General features: G+C 27.2%; 3 protein-coding genes across 9 annotated transcripts; 1 reads left to right on the top strand and 2 right to left on the bottom strand.

Annotated features, from left to right (window-relative positions):
- Window positions 1–53: 53 nt before the first annotated feature.
- On the bottom strand, window positions 54–4,377 carry LOC118445890 (uncharacterized). Of its 2 annotated transcripts, XM_035875945.2 has the most exons (9): window positions 4,051–4,377; window positions 3,449–3,915; window positions 3,098–3,376; window positions 2,823–3,018; window positions 2,452–2,709; window positions 2,065–2,316; window positions 1,643–1,990; window positions 1,402–1,568; window positions 55–1,310 (listed from the first exon to the last, which is right to left on the bottom strand). In XM_035875945.2, exons 1-9 carry the CDS (start codon window positions 4,375–4,377, stop codon window positions 1,133–1,135), a joined length of 2,472 nt encoding a protein of 823 aa, XP_035731838.1. In that variant the 3' UTR covers window positions 55–1,132. The 2 variants fall into 2 exon arrangements, with proteins under 2 accessions (XP_035731842.1, XP_035731838.1); XM_035875949.2 differs by lacking the exon at window positions 3,098–3,376 and having other exon boundaries at window positions 54–1,310.
- A 16-nt stretch (window positions 4,378–4,393) lies between these two features.
- Window positions 4,394–9,426, top strand: LOC118445893 (uncharacterized). Of its 3 annotated transcripts, none has more exons than XM_035875953.2 (3): window positions 4,394–4,525; window positions 4,696–4,754; window positions 8,791–9,426. In XM_035875953.2, exons 1-3 carry the CDS (start codon window positions 4,494–4,496, stop codon window positions 9,321–9,323), a joined length of 624 nt encoding a protein of 207 aa, XP_035731846.1. In that variant the 5' UTR covers window positions 4,394–4,493; the 3' UTR covers window positions 9,324–9,426. The 3 variants fall into 3 exon arrangements, with proteins under 3 accessions (XP_035731846.1, XP_035731848.1, XP_035731847.1); XM_035875955.2 differs by lacking the exon at window positions 4,394–4,525 and adding an exon at window positions 8,286–8,373 and having other exon boundaries at window positions 4,626–4,754; XM_035875954.2 differs by lacking the exons at window positions 4,394–4,525; window positions 4,696–4,754 and adding an exon at window positions 7,964–8,373.
- On the bottom strand, window positions 6,379–20,475 carry LOC118445889 (protein DOP1 homolog). 4 transcript variants are annotated; one of them, XM_035875941.2, is made up of 26 exons: window positions 20,237–20,475; window positions 19,584–19,821; window positions 19,223–19,500; window positions 18,978–19,143; window positions 18,667–18,856; window positions 18,391–18,566; window positions 18,052–18,324; window positions 16,415–17,963; window positions 16,085–16,347; window positions 14,833–15,967; window positions 14,342–14,767; window positions 13,966–14,276; window positions 13,658–13,859; window positions 13,158–13,559; window positions 12,938–13,071; window positions 12,698–12,854; window positions 12,148–12,519; window positions 11,920–12,058; window positions 11,667–11,838; window positions 11,382–11,593; window positions 11,141–11,293; window positions 10,860–11,055; window positions 10,257–10,268; window positions 9,633–9,746; window positions 9,420–9,531; window positions 6,379–7,740 (listed from the first exon to the last, which is right to left on the bottom strand). In XM_035875941.2, exons 2-26 carry the CDS (start codon window positions 19,637–19,639, stop codon window positions 7,531–7,533), a joined length of 7,410 nt encoding a protein of 2,469 aa, XP_035731834.2. In that variant the 5' UTR covers window positions 19,640–19,821; window positions 20,237–20,475; the 3' UTR covers window positions 6,379–7,530. The 4 variants fall into 4 exon arrangements, with proteins under 4 accessions (XP_035731834.2, XP_035731835.2, XP_035731829.2 ...); XM_035875936.2 differs by having other exon boundaries at window positions 6,380–7,740; window positions 9,633–9,800; XM_035875942.2 differs by lacking the exon at window positions 10,257–10,268.
- Window positions 20,476–20,941: the final 466 nt, after the last annotated feature.

The raw sequence follows: 20,941 nt of genomic DNA, 5'->3' as shown, positions 1-20,941 counted from the left end.
AATATATACACAGATAGACAACACTTTTATAGATTCAAGTGCACTTACGTATTTTTTATTTATTTCTTTTTTTTCCCATATAAATCATGTCGAAACTGTTTTATGTTTCATAACAAAAACCTGTATTTTTTAAATTCCTTTTTCAATGCTTATTAACTTTATCTATGAATTTAAAAATAAAAGTTTTGGTAATAGTTTATTGTAAATACATATTTCTAAATATATATATATGTATGTATGTATGTATGTATGTATGCATATATATGTATACACATACATACACTTTTATAAATATAACAAGCAGGCGTGGCTGCATAAGTACTACTATTTTTCATAAATTTTTTCTTTATTATACACGAGAAAAATAGATTTTTATGATATTTAATTAAATTAAATTTTTTAATTCTTTTTTTTTGTTTCTGATCGCATGGTAAAAAGGGGAATGTATATTATTGAATATAACATAAATTTTATTCATGTTGCATTTATAAAATTATATCTATCCAAAACTATGATATTCTATTATTTTCTCGAATTTTTTTTTTTTTGGCGAGAAGACATTGCAGTTCACATACTAACACACATACGTACATGTGTATATATATATATATATATATATATATATATATATATATATATATACTTTTACGAGTCACATACATATATATAATTCAAGCATAAGTACAAATTCTTCCCCTATAATCAATAGGTTTTATTATTATATCGGCAAAATATAGTGTACTATTTTGTTATAAATGATACTAATGAGTCTTCTTTCTATGTTGTAAGTGCAAATTAAATAAATATTATATGAACACACTTTTCATTAGAGAAAATACCTATATATCTTTGGATTGCTAACATCATTGAACAGATATGATCCTTAATAACGAACACCTACAATGCAATGTCTCACGCTACTTTAACAGGAACATCGAAACTAGATGCAATACATTTCTTTGCTTTCGCAAAATCGAAGTTTTGCATATATTATTCATATTTTTCATAGGAATTTCTTCTTTATCTATCACACGAGGCACATTTTTTAGTAGAAAGGCAACATGCATTTTCATACGTTGTATTTCTACTATTTAATATTATTACTACTAAAAATGATTTTCTTTGTTAATGTTTACTTTTCTGGTTCGTCAGGATGATCGGTCTTAATATGATGTGTAAATGTGTATTGAGTTGTAAATCGTTTTTTACAATAAGGGCACTGATATGGCATCACAGGATGTGCAGATCTCAAATGTGCGACTGCTAATTCTCTTAAAACAAATGGAGATTGGCAAACGCCGCAACGATATCTAGAAGGCATTTACAAATCGTATAAAAAAAAAAAAAAATGAAGATGACAGAGAACAAGAACAATTAAGATACTGAATGTACACGTCTTACCCTCCAGCTGTTCTGATGAGAGTTCTCTTAACTGGAGGTGGTGTACTTCCTTCGTTAATCTCAACTTTTGGTTCAATCGGAGACATGATGTATTCTAATGACGTTTCTGGTTTTAATTTTGGCATTATATTATTTTCTGCCTCTTCTTTTATTTCTATTTGTCGTACCTATATTTACAAAATTAAATTAAAATCCATTCCAACATTATTGTTACTAGATATAAAAGAAATATTAAACTTACTGCTGCATTAATACTCTCTGCGTGAACTCTCATATGAAAGTTCTTTGATTGTGAATTATTAAAAGATGCGTTACACTTAGAGCACCTATATCTTTTGGTATTTTGTAATATCGATTTTTGTGTTGATTTCGGAGCTATATCCCTTTTTCGAAATAATGGTTCACCCGCGCATTGATGGGCCAACAATGAAACTTCTTTGAAAAAAAGTTTATTGCATTTTGGACAGTGATACGTTTTATCCATAGTATGTGTCTTTTCGTGTGCTTTGAGTAAACTTTTATCTAAAAATGTTTTATTGCAAACATTACATATGTAGGAGGAAGATGTATCGATACGTTTATGTGACATCTGTAAAAACGTAATCAGATGTAAAATAGATTTTTTATAATGGAACATCATAAATATAGTATATATTTTATAACCTCGTGTCTGAAAAGTTGCCATTTTTCTTTGAAAGATAGTTTACATATGTGGCAAGTGAAATTTTTACATGTATAGAAGTCTGAATGAGTTTGCAAATGTATCAACATTGTTGTATGATCGTCGAACCATTGTAAACAAATACCACAGCGTGCAACATTCTTACTTACTCCACTAGTTTGTAATGAATGTATTGAAGCATTCCGTTTTGCTAAAGGTTCAACACTTTTCAACATATTATCTCTTTCTAATGCCTGAAAATAATGTATAACAAGTTACAATTTTATCAAACAAATTCGTTAATCTTTCAAGCTTGTTAATATAATATTATTTATAATAATATTATTGTAATATATATAGAAGAGGTAAATAAATTATGGTAGTTAAACCTCTGAGTATGTTCTGACTCTTCCACCACGAGTACAAGCTTCTCTAGCCTCTCGTGCTTCTCGTGCAGCATTTAAAGCTTCTTCCTGTTCAACGCATGCCATAACAGGAGAAATAGAAGATTGTTGATTATGTTCACTCATTCTATGTGCTGCTAAACGTATAAATAAACCAAATGATCGACCACAAATATCACATTTATGTCTTTTAGGTTCGTGAATACGCATGTGATTTGACAATGCACTTTGTTGTGTACATACCTACAATCAAATATAAGAGAAAAACAAATATTATTATTTAATAATTTTTCATATATAATTTATTATAATAGATTATATTATGATATTAAAAAAAAACATTATGTATGCGTTACTTTTCCACATGTAGGACAAGTAAGTGATTTAGTATTTTCAAAAGAATGTTCCTTCTTAATCTCTCGTGAAGAATCTCCAAGACCAATTATACAAAGGTTACTAGACTGCATAGAAAGTTGTGTTTGTGCCATTATATAGTTATTATTTTGGTGCAACTGCTGATGATTGTGATAAGCTTCTATAGTAGGGAAAAATCTAGAAAATAATAAAGTTCTTCATATATGAATATACTTATTCAAATGAATTATTATTTTATTTAGATTTAATAAAATACCTGTTACAGAGGGAGCACCATGTATTCATTCCTATTGCAATAGATTCACCTAAATGATCACGCATTCTATGCTGCTTTAACATTTCCCAACTAACAAATTTACGATCACACTGATGACACTCTTTTACTATTTCATCAAAATCTAATGTAACTTTCAAATGATTAGTACCTTCGTGTTTAGCCAAATCTTCAACCGATTCAAAAGACATAGGACATTTTCTACACGTATATTTACGTGGACAATGCAATTGCATGTGCTTTATTAAGCTCTCTCTTGTTCTACAGATAAAATATTATTCTTTATATTAAAAAAAAAAAAAAAAACTAATTAATAATAAATTACATACTCACTTGTAATAACTGTTACAAGGTGCACACCACCACTTTGACGTTAAATTTTCTCTGCCTTTTAATTCCTTACGATCATTCATAGTTAAACTTCCTGTCAAAACTTGTTCTAGAATACTAGTTCGTTTTTCTTCTTTTTTCGTTCCAATTTCTCCCTTGGAAAATTCATTTTCATCGTCCATATGTTCAAGAACATTAATACCAGTTTGTTTGTCTGTTCCCATATAAAATTCATTCTCTGATATTGTCTTTGAATCTGTACTTTCACATGTTTCATCTCCAAGAAATGTTTCTGAGTTTACTTCTTCAATTTCCACTTCACATGGTAGTTCAGCCAATGTCTCAATACAACAATTAGATTGATGCTCTCGATTAATTTCAGTCGGCATTGAAGAACTTTCAAGAGGAAGTAACGATGGTAATGGCACTAATGGCGGCGGAGCTCTAACTTTTTCTGTGCAGAGTTGTGCCTGTGGAAAATATTTTATATAAATATTTATTTTATATGTAGATATTATATATTATAGTTTGCTGTTGCATCCATATACATATATATATATATATATCAATTACTATCATCAAAAAGATTATTACGGTTCACGTACCTGGCAAGGATCAGGAGAATTTTTCATAGCTTCAAAAAATATCTGTACAGATTCAACATCCTTATAAGTCAACAACTTTACATGCATACTTTTGTAAACATTAAGACAATATTCTCTAAACTCATAAATATCATCCAGACGTGCTGCGCAAAACTGACAAATTTGTTTAGGCAGTGGATCTGTTTTATATACTAAAACTGGCAAACAAGCTCGTAATTTTTGCGCCACTTTGCGTTGTACTCCTTCGTTGCCAAATATTGGCAACATCTCGATTTTCTCCTCTGAACACAATCTACATGCATTCTCCCACTTGTTAACCACAGCCATTTCAAATAATTCAACGAGTAATTATACTATCGTTTATATATATTTCTGTAATGCAAAGATAAGATAATAGAAGAAATATTAACACGTATTTCTTCGTTTTTCGGGATTAACCGTTTATGATACAGATTGCAAACAAGTCACGAATTAGGTTAGTTGGTATTCCACTGTAAGCAATAACGGCCAAATATATAAAGCGTTCTAATACGAGCATATTTTTAGTTAAGTCTAAATTAGCGTTATTTAAAAAAGATATTCCGAGAAAAATTTGTTGATTCGAAAAGTCAAGATTTTTCTTTTATCATCTTACTTTCACCTTAGGTCTTTTCGTCCGTTCAGGACGAGTCTGTCGACTACAACGATTCGAGAAAACCGGTTTCGTACGTAACCGCTTATGTTCAAGAATATTGCTTAATAATATCGTTAAATGCACGGATATTTTCAAAAAGTGCTTTAAGTTTTTGTAAATATATTTTTTTTATTGTTAATAATTTTTTATTCTTTTAATAACAATTTGGTTTTTTATTTAAAAAAAATTTTTTTTTTAATTAAAAATTTTTTTTTTTTTACTATAATACGAAACTGTTTTTCCTTTCTGAAGTAATTGCATTCAGTCATATTCGCATGTTTACATTCAGTGGTTTTCAAATAAAAAATTTTCTAATAACTATTGAATCAATATTTTATTAGATAATTTGAGATTCATCATAAAATGTATAAGTTATATAATTCATATACAACTGGCAAGAAATGTTTTTTTACCGATAAAAATATTATAGATATATCCTTAAGAACTTTCGAATAATCATCAAAGGCACGATTATATTTGAATACGAAATGATTTATTTTCTATTTATATATATATATTTTTTTTACATATCTTTAATATGATTTATTTAAAAAAAAAAAGTAAGGTATAAAAAATATATATACAATTTGATTTACCAAAATATATTTTTAAAGTTTAAATACACCACACACATAAAACACCATAATAATCAAATGGTGCATACATTCGCATTTTAAAAGATAATTTGCATGTACGAAAGTATTGATTATAAAATATATCTAGATAACTTTGTAAATGCGACTAAATCTTTTTAAAAAATGCACTCATAACTTTATAAGGGAGTTTCCATGTTTTACAATATAATAAATGGTTTCATAGAATTTCTTGTCATGCTTATAAATAAATTCTATTAACCAAAAACACCAGCATTTGTAATTTACCTATAACAATAATACATATATATATACATATATATATATATATATATATATATATATATATATTATATATATGTACATTATTTAATTATAATGTTCTATTTAATAGAATTGAAATTTTTTATGTGAATGCTGGAATATAAACAGATGTAGAGCATTTTATATAAAATTTATATGCAAACGCGTGTTTAGGTATTTATCATATAATTAATTCATCCTTTTTCATTTTTTCGCCACATAAAAATGCATATTATCACATAGATAAAACTAACAATTGTACAATTAATGCATGTACATAATAAACTCATATCTCTCCATTAAAGAGTTTGATAAAACAATTTTTCACAAATATAATTACATATAAATAATTATAATTATAATCTTTTACTCTCTTTTGTTTCTGCAAGTATAAAAATAATCAGACAGCAGCTCTTCTGTGTAAATATTATATTACGTATATGTGCATAGGGGAGAAAGATATTTGTATACAATATATACATTAACGCAGTAGCAAAAATTATTCACTTCTGAGAAGGTACGTTAAAATGTGGTGACCATGGAAGAATTTTAAATATTCTTTTTTACAACTTTTTACAAATTCACGAATATTAAAATAAAATTGAAAAAATAGTAATATATAATTTTTCTAACTATCACCATGCGAACAAAAAATATTATATTACTACACGTAAATTGTATGTATATATGGTATATATAATATTCCAATTTCAAAGTTTAGTGCATATATATGTGTGTGTGTGTGTATATGTATATATATATATATATATATATATATATATATACATATATATACATATATAATTTTATTAATTTAATATATTTGATTTTCTATAGTAGACAGTTTTTAGATAAGTATTTTATATTACATTATACAAGATAGTTTAGATAACTACAACCAATTCGATAAATATATAAATATTAATCGTAACAAAAAATGATTTAGATGAATATTATATAATTAACAAATAATTATAATATTTTTGAATGTTTGTAAATTCTTAATTTCAATACCATTCTTGGTTTTTATAATAGAATTCAATAATTCTATATAAAAAAAGTTAGAGAAAATATCAATACAAAAATTTACTTGAAAACTGTTATTTAACATAATTAAATTTGTTTTATTATTATCTATTACATATGTATGTTACGAAAAAAATGATAGATGACGCTATATTCACAAAATTATAGATAACGATAAGATCTTTTTAATTTAAATATTTAATTAATATTAATATTTATGCAATTATCCAAGTAGTTTCAATTATGTAAACAACCCTGTATAGTACAGCTTTTATAACAAGAAGCAGTGTTGAATTATATTATTTTATATATATATATATATTTTCTTTACATTTAAGAATAATTTTATACAGTAATGAAAAAATAAACTTGATGTAAAAACATCTTTCTCTCTGTAATTATCATCCTCATAAGAAAAGTACAGATATATAGAAAATTATCCTGTACAATTGAACTGTATCAATGATTATGTAAATGAATGAAGCAATTTTTTCATTTACACACAAGTATTATAATATAAACTATATATTTCTCTGGATAAATATTCCAGTCAAATCTTAGTATAGTGCATCATACGCTTGAATAACTACTCACAACCGAATGAGGAGCTTAGCTAATACAAATTAAAATTAACTTGGATTAAATTATGTTATATAGATGAATCCTTTAACATTTAGTATAGTATACAACAAAGCTTTACAATTTTTAAAACAATGAATAATATATTAAGCAGAAAAAGAATAATAATTTCTTTTCTTTATCTAATACATTGATTAACAATTACATATTATCATATTAAAAGATATAAAAGAATAAAGAATCTTACAAAGTCTGAATTATATATCTCTTTTGCTTGAAAGACAAGTAAATTTGTATATATTCTTACTACCTCGCAGGTACGGCCGGCATTTTTTCTAAAAAGTCTTGTTCTATTACACTTTCCAATTGTATATTATTGATAGGAGCACAAACGTTATTTGATTTACGACTAAGCCTAGTAAAAAAATGATGCAAATCTTGCAAGGAACGTATTGAATTGGATGTTAAGATCAGTTCTCCTGGAGTTATCTGTGAGACAGGTGTTTCCTGTTTGTACTGAAAATAAAATTACGTAAGATCTTGTAAAATTAGATTATACAGTTATTATTGTATTATTTTTCTTTTTTTCAAAATTTCTTTTTCATAAAATTATTGCAATAATTTTAAGTTGATAAACAAGTTTAAGTGATAAAAAATACACGCAACCATATATAGATATGTATATACAAATATAGTTATTGGTATAACTGTAAAAATAAACCAAGTGTATATATCTCCTCTTCTACTGTGCCAAAATAAGCATGTTAGTTACTAAATTAATACAATTGAAACAGTGATAGTGGCACTTCCCATACTAATCAATAAAAATATATTGCATTATTTTTATTTATAATATTAATAATTTATAATGACATAAAATAAAAAAAAATATAACATAATCAAGAAATCAAGAAAGCTCAAAGGAATATTCTGAAAAGAATTTTAAATAGAAGATCTATATCCATATAAGAGTATGTGTGTGTATATGTGTATACATAGTACGATAGTTAATTGAACACATTTGTGTGTAATAATAAGTAAAGAGTATATATATCCTACAGACAGTCAGTGTGAATGTGCTCATGACAATGGTTAGAATGAAGAATATCCTTTACTGCATCTTTTATTTTATAATATTAACAAACGGACGTAAGTATTACATATTTAAAGAAAATATTTCAAAAGAAAGTAATAAATACAAAAGATACTAATTTATTGTTCCTGTAATAAAAGATATCTATCAAAAAGTATTTTTAATACCATGTTAAAATGGAAACTTATATTTACATATATATATTATATATATATATATATATATATTTAATTTTTAATATTTATTTAATATATATAAAGTATATAGTATAACAAATACTGATGCATCAAAGCATACTAGTAAAGCTTCTTTAATAGCTTTAATTTTAGTTGATTGATATTAATTCCGATTAAGCAAATGAATACTACATTATTTTAACTTCAACATATAATAATAACTCAAACGTATATTAATTCTTTCATTGAATATGTTAGTTGTAAATTAATCTGTTAAATAAAAATAATATGTTGTAGAATACAAAGATGACAGAGATTACAATCATGAATTTTATGAGGATGCATCAATTGATTATATACAGAATTGGGGAGAACATCCACAAAATGCATTACAAGATGATTTCTACATTTTAAGTGATGTAGAAGATGCAGAATTACACGATATTTATCCGGATACAAACGATTTCACCATCACATTTGCTGACAATAAAAACTCATTTAAACATGCTAATTCGCTTAATAATCAATTGGATTGGTATAAAATGCCTGAAAAAGTATATCGTTATACTAAACATCGTATTCCTGGATATGATTATGATGAATTTGATTACTTTGGCATAAAGAATTCCAAAATCTGCGATGAAAAGTCAGTATGGACCCACTGTCTTTGTCAATTTACATGCAAAGAACCTAATATAGTAGATTGCTATACACCATGCAAAAGTGGATGCGAATGTAAGGAAAATTATGTGTTTGATGAGAAACAAGAACAGTGCCTATTACCTGAAGAATGTTCTTCCAAACAAGAAGACATTATTTATGATAAATAAAATTTTATAAAATATTCAATCTTTATGTTTAGCGATAATTGAAAATAATCAGTCTGTATCTTTTATGAATTAAATAGTTATTAAGAAAATAAATACCTTGTTATCCATAAGCTTTGCTATCCTTGTTATGTGTGGCACAAAATCAGAAGAGAGATTATTATTATTTGAACATCCTACTGCAGCATCACCGACAAATGCCCATCTATACCTGTTAAAATGAATAAGAAAAATTAAGTATTAAACATGGTAGATTGTTAATTTATATTTTCCATACTTTTATCTTTTTATATTATAATAAATGATACTCACATTTGAAATTGCGGTAATCTGTGTGCTGGAAGTAATAACACAAGATCTAATAGTTTAGCAGCAGCAAGTTGTAACTGTAACCAGTGTGGATGACCATGAGCTTGCAGACCATTGCTAGCATTTATAGCCCAAGAAGAATCCAAAACAGAGATTACTTTTATATGTGAACTATTAAAACAAAAAATTTATCAATAAATAATATTTTCCTTCTATCAATTATATTTATTTGCATACTGATTTTAATAACACCGTCAGATGATAACAACACACTTATATTAAAGTACAAAAAAAAAAAAAAAAAAAGAACAGAAACTCAAGGGTTCTGAGCACAACTAATGTCATTCGTAATATATTGTAAGCATCATTGATACATTTTGCAGCATTTTTTGCACTTTATGGTTATCGCCAATAATAATGAGAAACTATTTAAATAATAATAATTATTATTTTTACCATCTACTGCCACAACTTATAATTTTTATACACAATAGCGTACATAATGATTTAAATAGGATTAATATATCAGCATTATATTATCTCCTTGAATTTATGTTAACAGAAAAAAAAAAATGCATACATAAAACAGGACAAGATCAATGAAAAACACATTAGCCTTGTAATTACCTGCTCTGACGACTGATGTCCCAACACCAATCAAATTCATGGTGGCATCACAAATCCCATCAAATCGCGAATGCCATAACAAATTCAAAAACAATATGTTATTAGGTATTTATCCATGTTAGAGGAAAATTATGTAGGCAAATTAGGATTGGACTGCAGCATACGGGTTTGGATGTAAACTTCTAATGTATAATCCAGAAGGAAACAAACAGCTACATTTTAAATATACTATAATAATTACTTGATCTTTATATATTTCTAATATTAAACAAATGCTTTTATATGCTGAACGATAATTTATAGTATGTTTTATACTAATACTATATAAATGACAACTAATTATTTATACGTAAAGAAGTATATAATTAAATTCAAATAATTTATATCAATCTATGTGTAATGTATTTATGTATCATGCATTATAAAAAAAAAAAAAAAAAAAAAATGTTATATGTTATAAATTTCTATCTCACTGATTGAAAAATATTTAGCTTCCAACAATTGTATATATTAAAATCCATCATGCATAAAGAGCAACATAATTAACCCACAAGCACATATTTCATTCCAGATGCTATAAATATAAAAAGTTTCAAAACATACCTAAATTCCTCGCTGTCTGTGTTTAATTCATGTTCGATGTATAGGAAAACTTGTACAAGTTCACTGACTATAACAGGCCACAGAGAAGTAGCATGTTGTGGTGACATTCGTAAAAGTAATACTCGAAAACACAAAAATACTTGTGCCTGAATTGATGGTATCACTTGCGGTAGACGTAGACTATCAGCAAGTCGTTCTAATAAAAATAAATGTATATAACATTTTCTTTTTTTTTAAGCATACTGAATATATTATACACACCTTGATATAATCATACATACCTTGAATTTCTGGCATATATTTATGATATTGATCCATCTCACTACATAAAATTACAAAAGCCAATCTCTTCAAAAGTTGTGCTTTTTGTTCATATTCCTGTTCTCTCGTGGAAAAAATACTAATGCTGCTACTTTGTGCCATTGAAACGCGATCTAAATAATAAATATTTTTATATAAATCTTTTCGCGTATAGAGAGGACAAAAAAAAAAGAAGTAAATAAAAAGAAAAACTCTCCATACTCATTAAATCTCGGAAAGTGGTATTATCATGTGTCATTAGATTATCTATAATTGTTCTCCAATATGGTAAACATGCAGGCGTCATTTGAAAGAATGCAGGATCAAGTAATAAATCAAGCACATCCTTACGCCAAGCTTTTCTAGTGTATTGATATCCGGAAAGAGAACTTAGTAATTGAGAACAAGCTGTGAATGATGCAATATTTTTCATCCTAAAAGTAAAAAATATAAATTTAACTATTAAAGTTTCAATTTACTTTTAAATTATAATTTTATTAAACTTACGTATGATTTTTAAGATATGGTGTAACATTATACATAAGATTCGTAAGTAACGTAACAACTCTTTCTTTTTCTTGTGAGCCATAACTGACATCTAATAAAGGTGCTAATATTTCAGCCAAAACTCCTTGTGCTTGAACACTATAAGCTACATTTGGAGGTGTGCCTGGTGTTACTAAAACGAAAGAAAATTATTATCGATAATGATTTATATAAATCGTGAAAATAATAAAATTAAAATTTTTAAATTACTTACCAGCACCACTTTTGCCTTCTTTACCTTCCGAAGAACCTTCAACAACTTCAAAAACATCTTCGCGTACAGCTAAATTCCTTCTTAACCATGTTGTTTGTTCTAAACATGCTCCAGCTATTTGTGAACATGATTCAATTAACTGGAATTCAATAATTTAATATTTATTATATATAGTAAAATATACATGAGAAAAATACAAAACTATAAACTCTAAAAATCAACTATTACCTTTGCAGATACATCTTGTAAGTCTCTAATATCTTTTTTCTCTTGCATGGGAGGGCATTTTTGTACATATTCATTTAAGATTGCTAATAATAAGAATTGAGCAGGTGCTGTTAAGGATAAACCATCTTTCAATAAACCAAGTAATGATGCCCACGATTCAATAAGTGACTGTGAAGCATTACTTTGCATGTAAACATAAAGTAATTCTAACACAGAAACTTCTAATGAAAAATCTTGCTTAACACCATGAATCGGGGGTGGCGTCTTTACTACTTGATGTACTGTTTGAACTAATGTATCAATTGGTATAACACGTATGGCACTAACTAAATGTACCATTACTTGTTGATTTGGACAAGCTTCTGGGAGTACCTATATATACATATTTATTCATATAATAACATTAATTAGCATATATTTTAAAAAATTTTTAATAAAATTAAAACTTAATAAATATAAGAAAATATTTAGCATATACTCAGTATACAGATCAATATAAGAAATAAAATATATTGCATTCAGAAATATAATAATAATATTGTGACTTTACCTTCTTTGAAGAAGCAGTAGATTGTCGCCTTTCATGCCAAGCAACTGCAACTGCAGCAAGAAAATTTACTCCATGATGAAAAGATATAGGTGATAAAAGTTCTAATAGTTGATGCTTCACTATTCTTGGACTGCCAACTACACAAGTTGCTTGTTCACTGTATTAAAGATAAAAATGATAAAATAAATATTGATATAGTCATAATAAATAATTTTGTATAAATACGAATATTGTACGAACTTGTCCTTTGTAGCTAAAACTGCTTGCCATAAAGTTGAAAGTGAAGCAATTATTCTTGGTAAATGACTCAATGCTGTTCTTCTCGCATGTTGATGTAATTCATTTGCCCCATTTTTCTCTTTTGATGTAAGTTCCTAAATATATTAAATCAATGAAATTTCTATTAAATAATTTATTAATATTTACATGCAGAAGAAATAATTTTATATATTTATCTTACCGACGAAAGCGGACTTGGCATAAAAACATGAATAAGATTACTAAAAATTTGTCCAGGATTTGCACCAGGTACACCAGTTTGAACGGTACCACTTAATGGTTGATTAAATGAGAAACCAATTTGTTGTGAAGTATCCAGTAAACAATAATGAAGCAAAAATGTTAGTGCTTCTAAATGCGTGACTGTATAATCAGCAGGTAAACAGCATTCAACTGTGCTTATATCTTGCAATTTTGAAAGCAGAGTTGCTTCTTCATTGATGTAATAAGAAGCTAAATGTTCAATATTATAACACAGTTGATGAATTACTGATGTTACTATAGACGTTAATGATGAGCCCATAAATGGCAGGCTAGATGTAACAAGAGTTGTCCAATGTTGATGCAGATGTCTCATATGTTCCTAAAGTAATATCATAATTAAGTGAAAAAAGATTAAATTTTATTATATATTATGTAATATTCATCAATAATTTGTTATAAGTGATATATAGAACAAACCAATTGTAATGCACTAAGAATGCTGTTAAGAAACATTGACTGTTGTGGAATTGGAATACCAGGTACATATTTCAAGCTATTAGCTGTTAAGCTTGAAACGGATCGAGTTGGGGTACTTGGTATAGATGTTGTCATAACACCAATTTCTTCTCCTTTTTGTATACTACATTGATGTTCTAACATTATCAAAGCTAACAACAACCTAAGCAACAATAATACGTTATAAACAATCTAAACAACAGTAATACGGTATAAAAAATATGTTATGTTTCACAAATCGTACTGACTTTTCTGAAACATTTTATTACCTTAAGAGTTGTATTTGAAAAGCTTCAGTGTGATCACTTGCTCTATATTTGCATTTATTAATTTCATTTTCTATAATAGGATCATTAAACGATATTATTTCTTCTGTGAATGTAAAGATTTCTTCATTTTCTTTATTTGCATTTTTCATACTCATCACACTTGATACAAGACAATGAAGTGCAACTTTTTGCACTTTGCATTTAGCGAGTAAATCTACTATATAACAACTAAAACCTTTTCCAGAATCTCGTACAATATGAATTAGTTCAGAAAATATTAAAGTTAATAGTTCTGCACTTGCAAGTTGTACCTTTAAAGAAATAAAAATTAATAAAATAATTAATATATATAATCTTGTAATATATCAATACTTACTTGTCGATTTCCAGAAATTTCTTCTTGTGTGAGTCTCATTTGTCCTAAATTAGGATAATAACTTCTAGCAAAATAAAGACAGACACTAATTAAAACTTCCAAATACATGCTACTTCTGTAGGCTGCTATAAATTCTGTATAAGCTACATCACCATGAAAGTTTCTTCCAAATACACTCTTTCTATGTCTAGCTAATAAATTTAATAGTGTTGTATTTTTTGTGGCATTAGCGACACCAGTTGTTGCCGCACAACACAGAAACATTCTAGTATTTGTTATAAGTTCATTTCTCAATGTACGTAAAGCATATAAGGTTCTTGTTGAATCATATACTCCACAATAAAGAAGCATATGAGAGTGAAGATTGTGAACACCTACCCCAGAATTGCGATTTACTTTTACATTATTTTGTATAACGTCATCCGTCTATAAAGAAATTTCATTGTAAGGAAATATATATTCAAAAAGTTTAGTAATATTAAATTACTTACATTCTTACTAGTTTCAACATCACATATTTGCATTACTCGATCAAGAACTTCATTCAATATTTCTTCTACAATGCTAGTTGTACTAGAATTACTGAAATATTCTTCTGCTGTAGTACTCAAGTCAATATCACCTTCTTCACCCTCCATTGTCCAACTAGGAACTTCAGCACTTGTTTCAAAGCTTCCTACGTCATGTACATCATAGCCTGTTGTAAATTCATTAGTACTTTGATATTTGCCTTTTAAAATAGTTCCTGCTACTTCTCTTGAACCACCTGATATCATAATATGTTCCTTTTTTGGCTTATTTTGCTTATTGTTTATTTCTGGACTACTAGAATCAAAACTATTTGTAATAGAATCCAATGATGAGCCTATGTCGCCATTCATTTTTTTTAAAGCATTTTTGTCCTTTCCTTTGAGACTTGAATTAGCAGATTCAAAGAGACTCTCATCAAGACTAGCTGTAGAGCCTTTATCAAAATCTATTTTTTTAAATCTAGTAGCATTTTTTAATATTTCTGTTGTCAAATTTGATTTTTTCATACTGGAAAAAGAGTCATCCTCTGTTAACGAATCATTTGAATTTTCGTTACAATTTATTGACAGAGGATTTACAAATACTGAAATTTTACGATTGCCAGAAATACTAGGTGGAACTTCTAATTCTTTCATAAACTGATTTCGTTCAGTAACATAGTGATTACAATTATCACCAGTAGCTAATGTCGTAACAGCAAATATTCTTTTTACTTTTACAGGATTTATAGATTTTTTTTTCTTTTTTTCCTTTTTTGATTTTTTATCCTCATTCATGCCATCGCTAACATGATATATAACATTACCATCTACAGAACTAATTGCATATATCTTAGCAGCACCTTCTGTATCATCTTGTATTTCAGATTTTTCTTCAACAGGATCATTTTTTGTTAAAACAGTATTACTATGTTGTATACTAACATGGAGGACACTCATACGACATGTAGACGGATCTAATAACATAGTTAGTAATGGATCCAATATACGAGAAATATCTCCTCGCATAAGTGAATGAAGAAGCCACGACTGTGCAAGTAATTTCAATGGTGAATTATCTGATAATTGAAGATTATCTAACATTTTTAACAAGGACCTGAAATACATTTATATCTATATTAAGAATTTAATATAATTTTACAAAATTATTTATGTTAAATAAAATGTGTTCGATCAATTTTAATACATAGAATTATAAAAATGAAATTCTTACTGGTCGAATGCTCGTAAGCATCCGCGTAGTCTAGGATTTGTTTCAATTTCTCGTCCAAGGTGCCATAAGGTTGCAAATCTATTGAACGCTTCTATCTTTTTCTCCATGTTATCAGATGCAAGTGCAGATCCTATTACATCTTCAACGGCATCACAGGAATCATGTAAAGCATGATGTAATTCATGCATTAACTCAACACATCTCATCCTGTATTTATGAGCAGGTAACTCACCAAGATGATGCCACAAAGAATGTGCTAACACCTTAAATCAAAATATACTTAAATAATGATAATTTATTATTTTATTAAATAATCAAAATAATGCTTACTTGAAATACGTTGGTATACTGTATTAAGTAAGTTATATGCCACTGTTTTAATAATGGTATCATAACTACAGTTGTTACACCTTCTCCACTTTTTGGATATATTTCTATATCACTATGTGCCTTTAACAATGCTATTAAATCTAGCAATGTTGCAATACTCGTTAATTGCAATGTTGGTTGTTTTCCTAACCAGCAAGCACAAACAATCAAGACCTTTAGCCAATCAGGAAAGACAATTGCTCCTTTTGGTTCATCTTCCAGCAATAAACCATCTCCAGAAAGAAAATATTTTGGGAAAGTTGATAATTCAACAAGTAAAGTTGATGCAATTTTAACAGATTCTTCCCATTCAGATTGAGCTATTGTGTCAGTATATGAGTGAAGAATATCAAAACATTTAATGTCTTCAACAACAGATAAATCTTGACTGAAGAACCCAGAATCTTCCAAATTTAATCTGGAGTTCAATAGAAGTTCTAAATAATGCATTCTTTCGTTAAAACTTTCTCTAGGACAAGATATTAATAAACTATCAAACATATTCTGTACAGTCTTTTCTTTAGCAAGTACTCTGTTACTAATTAATTTCACATAAAAAATTTCATATTGACGTAAACATTTTTCCAGCATCGAATGTTGAGCTTGAAATGCTGAAGATGTTTCTTTTATTAATGAATTCGTAGAATCCATATAATTGTACACAGAATTACGATTTAATATCGTTGATTTTTCTTCCAACGCATTTTGCTCTTTTTCTTCAGAATTTGTTTGTATATTTTCCATACTTTTATTTCTTGATAATAATTTAAAATCTTCATTAATTGAAGCATTAATGTTGTCAGTTTGTGTTACAGAAGCATCATTCAGTTTAGAAGTACTTCTACTTCCTTTCTTCTTAGATTTTTTTTCAATTCTTTTAGTAGTACCACCAGAATTTGCTCTTCTTCTAAGATTTGGACTTTTTTCATTATAAGAACTATTCATAGTATCAGCTTTGTTTAATTTACTATCTGACTGACTTTTTTCTAATGGAATTGCAATCAAAGAATTATCATTGCTACTTGTAGTAGCATTATTTTGAGAAGAATCCAATTTTGCATCTATTTCACGCTTGTCTGTTTGTGTTGTCGCTACTGTTGGTTGTACTTTGGATAGAATCTTTGCACATAGTTGAAGACTTTTTGAGATTTCCATACAAGAAAGCAGATCAATATGGCACAATAATTTACTAATAATATTGTAAAACAAAGTAGGTAAATGATCAGAAGGGGTATCTATAAATGTGTCCAATGATACAGTATCTAATAGAAATTCTGTTAATATGCATATTTCAATCAAATTTGGCATTCCACAACCAATAGATTTAACAATCGTCTCTTTGATTTCACACTGAGTTTTAATCCTAGCTTGACAAGCTTTTTCAAACAAAAAACCACAGTGTATCCAAACATAAGACGGTTCTAATGTTGAAAATAGCAAATTTGCTGATTTGACTACTTCATTGGTTTTTGGTATTCTACTTGACTGTCCGCAAGCAATATAAAAAGTTCTATAAATTCAAATCATAAAAAATTAATCAAATTTAATATACTTAATATTATTTTTAAATAATTATATAATAAATGTGCTTTTTTTACCTAAATATTTCAAACAAAATGTCATCTAAGATTATTGGTCCAATATCTGATTTATCTAATAATGAAACTAATATTCTATATGGTTTTAAATCTTGAGGATTTTCTTCGCAACTATTTTTCAATAATGATTTAATAGCTTCAATTAACATTTCTTTTGCATATGTATCAAAATAAGTAGCTGCATCCTCTAGAACTTCATTGGTCGTTGAAGGAGCTTTCGTTTTTAAGATTGATGTATTTACTTCAGTTCCCAAAAGCCATGCAAATAGACGCCTAACAAAATTACATAATATAATAGTTCAATATTTAAAAATATTTTATTTATTTAAAAATGTTTACCTGTTCAAGCTCATGTCTCTTCTCAATATCGTAGTAAGAGCAGCTGTAATTAATAATACCATATCCTTATATAACAATAAACTATTGTGTACAGGAAAACCAACCAATAATAAGTCCAAAGCACTTCTTTGTACTAGAACTGAGTTATCCTGTACTCCAGCGCATAACGCAGTAATCTTAATTAGAACAAAAGTTAATATTGTATATAATATGCAAATATATATTGTAAGTTTTATGTTTTACAAATTTGTAATTTTTGGACTTTTAAATATTTACCATAATATCACTGTCAGTACCCATAATAAATTTCTGCTCTTCCATAGGTATTTTTTTATTCAAATGTGACAGTACAAAAGATATAGCAGGTAAACGTATTCCAGAATTTGAAGCCAAACAATCCCATAAGCATGCATAAAAATGCTCTGCACCTACTCCTTCACATACTTTCTCTAACAGAGAGTTAGTTCTAATAACAATTAATTTTTCTTAATATTAGAGAACAATTGAATGATTTAAAAAAATTTATATTAATAAAGACTATACATTCACAAACTATGAATTTTAATATCAATAGATTTTAATTATACCTATCAAAATGATCAGAACCATCTTCCAAGCCAGGAAGTACGCCACTTAAAAATCCACTCAATCCTGGTCTTAATCTTTCTCCAAGGGGTACAAAATGAGTTTCATATACAGTCAATAAAGATGGTCTTACATTCATAGCAGCATGACCCAATAATGGGAAAAGACCTTAAAGAATAAATAATAATAATAATTCTAAATTTCTATTTTAGAGTCATTCAAGACACACATATCGAAATTAAATTACCTGCACTATATATAAAAAGTTCATGGCTAAGTCTATTTGTACCCATGCATTTAAAAATGGTATCATAAGTTTCCAAAGCTTTTAAATGAACGCCAGAAGGCAAAGCAGGATGCATACATTGTGCTAATCTCTTTGATATTTTTATTCTCCTTGGAATTACTGGAAACTTCATATGATTTAATAATACTTTGTTTAATTTGCCAAGCGCAGAAATAAGATCTGCCCATTCACTAGTATATTCAAAATTTTTTAAAGCCTTGTCTACAGCAGAGACATAGCTAAATAGATAAAATTTTAACATAATTATCAGCTATTATCAGTATCATTTTAAATACTTTTATTACTTTTTAATAATACTTACACGCGATATTTAGAATCTTTCATAAGTTCACATTCTTCCATAGTGATGGAACCCATGATTATTGATTATGTATTAATCTGTTTAAATAAAATATTTTCTAGCTTTTAATTATAATTAAGATCTATTTACATTATCAGTTATATGATACATTGATGGTAACTTTGACAGTTCTTTTATATTATAAGTAATTCTTATTATATGGCACGTGTTATAAGTAAATAAAAACATGTTCCACTATCTGCAATTAAAAATGAAGAATAATTTAAACTACAAATTTTATATATTCTATAGTACATAAAAATTATCGATATTACAAATCTCATAAGGAAATAAATTTTTTTTTCACTCATATACAGACATAAACAATAATAAAATGATAAATTCTGATAACAAAAGCAATTAAATAGAAATATAAAAATTGTATATATTTTATTTGGAAAAATCTTTCTTTTAGAAATATATGATATAAAAGAACGCAGTTTTGTTAAACTTTCAAGTCAATATGGCTGATTTTGTAATTAATGTATTACAAAAGAAACACTTTGTATCTACAATATTTTTACTATTTTAAAAAAACAATTGATATTTTGTGTTGACATTTCAAATTTACATATGTTGTCAAGGATAAATTAAAGCTTATTATATCAACATACGATTCAATATCATGGGGATAATGTGAATTACGATAAACCACTTGCAGGATTCGCTATCTTCCAGATTTTTACAAAGTAGAATTAAATCCATAAAAAATATAGAAAAATTTTCGTTTCTTCGAATTTTTTATCACATATACTCAAGTTGTATCTCCCTTTCTTCCCTTATTCTTACTCTTCTTCGTTCTCACTACTTCCTGCCCGCTCTTAACACCTTATTCTATATGCTTATGCAGTAGACTGAAGTTGGCTTTATAATAAGTCTTAAATGATAAAAACTTAAGGCTATTCATAACCTTTCACTCGAAGCGTGTATAACTTCAGCGACAGGTATGAACAAAATATGAACAACAAGCGTGAGCAAGGAATGGATCTATAAAATTGTAAAAATTTAATTAGAATAAATTTTTTAAGTAATTATTTATATGAATTAATTAAAAGTAAATTGAAATATATATTTTCACTTTTGTCGAACATAAACTTCAGCATTATTAATCGTATCATTTAATTTCTTAAATTAGTCGAAATCATAATTACATGAATATTTTTAAAAAAATTTCTAATAATTATTAACTTGAATATAATTCCACATTGATAATATCTATACTATTCTATAATATAAAATATAATATCTATAATTTTTCTATAATAATAAAATCTATACTAATCAAATATATATATTAATTTGATATTGGAAATAATAAT

This window comes from Vespa mandarinia, chromosome 4 (assembly GCF_050613455.1).
Source record: "Vespa mandarinia isolate Hongniang chromosome 4, ASM5061345v1, whole genome shotgun sequence".
NCBI lineage: Eukaryota > Metazoa > Arthropoda > Insecta > Hymenoptera > Vespidae > Vespa > Vespa mandarinia.
The sequence above is the reverse complement of the archived record's forward strand: the minus strand, read 5'-3'. Positions and strand labels throughout refer to the sequence as shown.